The 5025-nt window shown below is 33.0% G+C and overlaps 1 protein-coding gene across 1 annotated transcript; it reads left to right on the top strand.

The window, feature by feature from the left end:
- Positions 1 to 1526: 1526 nt before the first annotated feature.
- Positions 1527 to 5025, top strand: LOC133199010 (uncharacterized). The gene is made up of 3 exons (XM_061334908.1): positions 1527 to 1582; positions 3040 to 3190; positions 4473 to 5025. Exons 1-3 carry the CDS (start codon positions 1535 to 1537, stop codon positions 4997 to 4999), a joined length of 726 nt encoding a protein of 241 aa, XP_061190892.1. The 5' UTR covers positions 1527 to 1534; the 3' UTR covers positions 5000 to 5025.

Raw genomic sequence — 5025 nt, 5'->3', positions numbered from 1 at the left:
TTTAATAAAACTGTAAACTGGTCATGTAAAATGTCGCTCAGATAGCGTCGCATGTTGATTGGATTCAAAACCATCTCTTTTTAAATTTAATGTCCATATTTTCCCCAATTTCGGGTCTTTAGGAAATAAATATATACTTATGTCTTGTCCCAATTTATTGGTACAGTTAAATGCGCACATGGCAATATCTCGCCAACAATAACGTTCCAAACCCGGCAATATAAAGTTTGTACTTTCAATTTCTCGTTGTCTCTTATGACGTCACGCAACAAGGGAGAGAAGCGATTTACAATAAAAGATCCACTTGTCACACAGGTAAATTTAAGCGACGATTAATGATGGGAATTAATGACAAAAATTAAACAGACTATATAATGTTATTCATATTGTTCCAAATGCTGATAATCATGAATAATTATGAATTTTCAAAAAAATATTATACTTGATCTTTAGGTCATTTTCAGGAAGCCTTGGCATCGCTTACGGAAAAGAAAGGGGAATTTATTTTTCGAAACATTGCTGCATTACTTATGATAAACAGTTACAAATCCTTAAAACCTCATATTATTGCCAAATGTTTTGTTAAACATGCAATTTTTGATTTCTGTAAAGCAGACTCAAACTTAACTTCCGGTAATGGTATGAAAATCATTCAACCGTTAAATTACTGTTATTTACAAAGTTGAAGATGTCCTTACTTTTTAGATACAAAATTGTATCCTATATGTAATATTTCCCCCTAAAATATGATGCTGCGTTTGAGAATATATCAAAACAAAGAACTAACAATTGGTATGAAATATGTCATTCAAAATACGACCTAATGATAGTTTATATTTGCCAACAATATCATTATAACGACCATAGAATTTACGAAATGGTGACTTTTAATCGAAGTTATTGAAATCCCCGTAACATTTGCCACTCTTTTGATATTTTCACTGTGAAAAATATCACTTTTAGATAACACTTTTATTCAATGGATAACTTTTAGTATATTACTATTGAAAATGTAATGAATTTATTTAATGATGAGAATTACAAATGACTGGGAGTCATGAGTATTAGAATTGAACTCGAAAGAAATAGACTTAAAGAAATCATAGATATCACTAAAAACTTCTCCCGATTTTCAAGTGATAAAACGCATAGTCAGAATTGTACCGATTTCTTAATTTTCATTCAGATTTTATCTATTAAATAATGCCATGGATCCAAAATTTTCTCATTCAGAAAAACGGTTTCCAATACCGTGAATTAGCATGTTTCTAGAAATTTTAATAGATCTATCGTCTTATTCAATTTTTCCCCATTTCGTTATAATTACAGGATATTTATCAATTGTGACAATGACAGATTGGACCAAAAATTCAATTGGTCTACGACAGATTTTTCAAGTAGTGGCCAGATTGTACAAAATTACTGTCTGATCGTTGCAACAGTAATTGTCGTTGATTTTTAAGCAGTATGCATTTACGTCCTCATCGAGTTGAAACAGCACGGCGTGAGGATGGAGGTATTTCGAGGTAGACCTATGTTTGCTGTGTGTATGATCCTCTTGCAGATTATTTTTGGAGATTGTGTAAGTAACTTAAAATTAATTACTTCTATACCTGTAAGGAGATAACCACTAAATTGGGGGGGGGGGGGGCTGACATTTTGTGGGGATCAGATTTTGTATTTTTCAGACCAGTCAAGGACAGGTTATTATATAATCAACATGATCAAGGAAGAACTGACTATTTTTTATCTTTATCATTGAAGCACTGAAAAAAGTCTGACAAGCCAAAAAAAAAAAATTAGATTAAATTAATAAAATAAAAAATAAACCAACCTTCTGAACTTCAAAACTTAATTTCATGGGGGTGGTAGTAGTTGTAACAGTCAAGGAGATTAATTATTTTCTTGCCAGCTGAGGACATATTATTTATTTTCATCATTAAACAAATATTAATTCCAAAATCTGCCACCCCACTCCCCTTCAGAATCAAATGGTCGTCCCCTGATTTGTTTTGTGTGTATTTAGGCTATAATGTGCAAATTTTTTTTAAATTTAACACAAAAGTGCTATTAAAACGAAGCCTTCAAAACATTACAAATTTACACATACATCAAAACACTCAAGACAATTGAATTTTACATAACTAGAACAGAAGGAATGCAAGATACATCATATCAACATGCAAAATATTGAAAATAATTATGTGTACATACAAGATAATATGTCTTTTTATCGGATGAATTTAATTGTAAACACCAGCAAAATGCCATTATATATGCAACATATTTATGTTGACTTGCGACTTATTTATATAAATATGTGAGTTAAGCCAATAAAATTACCTTGATATGCAACTTTTTTATGTCAACATGGGTGTTAATTAAGTCAACATGCATCATTTTTAATGTTAACATACGATATAATTATACTGACATGCTATTTGTTAATCTTACATATGAGATATCAACATAATTCGCATATCAACGTAATTAACTCGCATGTTAGCATAATTAAAAATAATTAAGACGCATGAAAACATGATTATGTTGCATGTGTATATGTAGGCATAATTAACTTGCATGTCGACAAAAGAGAAGCATGACATACATAAATATGGTGCCTCATGTATGATGTCAACTGCTTGCATTAGTAGGTAAATTTACCTATAATTAAATCGGATTTTCAAAAAAAAGTAACCTACATGTCATCTTATTTTCATATTTCTTACATGTTGACATTCTTTTTTGCATGTTGTCGTGCATGTTGTCATAATTTAACTTGCGTGTAAGGGGGGGGGGGAATATTTACCATAGCTAAAAACGACTATTTAGTGGAGATTACTTTGAATCAATGTAAACAGTTAAAAAAAAAAATGAAAATTCCTCTTTCAAGATCTGAATAATATTGAATAATATGCAAATTTCAAAGAGCACTGAAAACCCCACTGGCAACAGAAATGCACGTAGCTTTTTAAACAGTTTTCTATCATCTTTATTGCATTTGTTAAAATCAAAAGAGCTTTCTGAAATATTAAACAGGAGATGCAGGTTTTACGGCCAATGGGAAAGGCAAAAATACAACCCTTATTTCTGAATGTGTATCCCAATGAAGAGAAGACACAGTTTATGATCCATGGTCGATTCCAGGGTCCCCTTGATATGGAAGCAAAGTCAGGATCCCTTGCAAAAGGTAATATCCTTTACTCGTCACCTGTGGGCAAACCCGCTGAAATATTATACTTACGTAATTACTTTGCGCAGATTATTTGATCAGCTACAGGATGTAAGCGCGATGGCACATCAACGAATCAGAGTTTGCGTTACGTAGGTATGTTCGACAATGGCATATATAGTGAAAAGGTGAACATAACGTAATTTACTCCCGGTATATCGCGAAATAAAGTCGTGGCGAATACCAGTCTTGTCTGCTGGAACCATTACATATTGTTCATGTAGTCCCTCTAATTCTTTTATCACCTCCGATATAGTGAAAACGGAGGGATATATGGTTCTCATTTTGCCCTTTAATTTTCTAATACGATTCTTTAATATATTTCTAAAACAGTTAATCAATTCTGGGAAAGTGTTCAGGTCTTCCTTTACATATTTAGCCCAATGTTTAGCATAATCTTTGACAGAATTCATAATAGAGTGCAATTTTTCCATAGTTAACACAAAAGTTACAGTCATACAAAGCCAGTCACCGATGCAGTGATCGATCTCATATATCCTTTTTGTGAAAGAAATAATTTAATCGAGAGCATGGCAAAAACAAGGATCCTGGAAACATTAGATTTGGGATCAGATGCCCAAGAGGAGTAAGCATCCCCTGTCGACCGGTCACATCCACTGCGAGTCTTTGGTATTGACCAAGTAAACGGAATAATCAAATAGTCCAAATTAGTATAAAACGAAATGTATCCCAGTATTGTACCTGACTGGTAATGTGAGTGATCTATACGACTTTTGTTCTAAAACAAAATTAATATAAGCCGCCATAATTGCATGTCAGGCAAATCCGTAGACGTACAAAGTAATTTAAAAATAAAGAGCTCGAAATTTTCTCTCAGACTTAGTTTATAATCAGCAACGATATTTCAGCGTGTTTGCTCATGGGTGATGAGTTAAATGTGACATAACTCGTGGGTATCCGACGATACATATATCTCGTACTTTTTTGACCCCCTGTTGGGACCAAACCCTACAGTGTAGCTCCTGATCCGCGAGTTGAACAAACCTAAGTCTACATTTAATGGGGATGCTTTCATTTCTGTTTGGCTAATTGTTGTCTTTAATTTTATTCTTAAGATATAGATTTCAGATATAATTGCCAAATGTTCCGGTGATATTTTTAAAATTAATAGATAATTATGATAAATTTTTAGGTATTTTTTTCAGATATTGTTTATAAAAAAAAAAAAGAATTGCCCCTGTTACTTTTCAAATCAACTAACGGAAACATTATATTTTAGTTTTAGACAAGACAGATTTCACATTGTTCGAGGCAATTATACTGTTTACAAACGACACCGGTGCCAACCGCAACATTATACTAAAATCGAATTCGACTTCGGAAACATTGAAAATGGCTTTAAACATTTCTCCAGGAAGCAAACAGCAAACTGACTTTTACGGAACAAACTGTGAGTTTGAAGTAAAGGGTTCTAGTGATAAAGCAAAATATTCCGCCATAGTTAAAAATTGCGGACCCGAGGAAGACTACACCATGTACCAATATTTTAAAGCTAATCTTAACCTGCGTGATGAAATTGTCCGTGTAACGTCATTTCCAGAAAGTGAAAATTTGTGGAACTATGTTAATGTGTCAGAGAACTATAAACCCGAGAAAACGGCAACCGCCATTTTGAACAAAGATTCGATGGCAGAGGATGGCGTCAAATTGAAAAAAATCGATTTCGATTTGTTTGCTTTAGGGAACAGACCAGCACAGCGAAGACAAATATGTGAAGCCCTTGTCTGGACATATAATCTTGTTTAATATTCCTAAAAATACTCCCGATTTTG

The sequence above is a fragment of the Saccostrea echinata genome, unplaced genomic scaffold, assembly GCF_033153115.1.
Source record: "Saccostrea echinata isolate AGI-Se365-2 ecotype Australia unplaced genomic scaffold, CSIRO_AGI_Sech_v1 ptg000033l, whole genome shotgun sequence".
In the NCBI taxonomy this organism is placed as follows: domain Eukaryota; kingdom Metazoa; phylum Mollusca; class Bivalvia; order Ostreida; family Ostreidae; genus Saccostrea; species Saccostrea echinata.
This window is presented reverse-complemented; position numbering and strand designations above follow the sequence as displayed.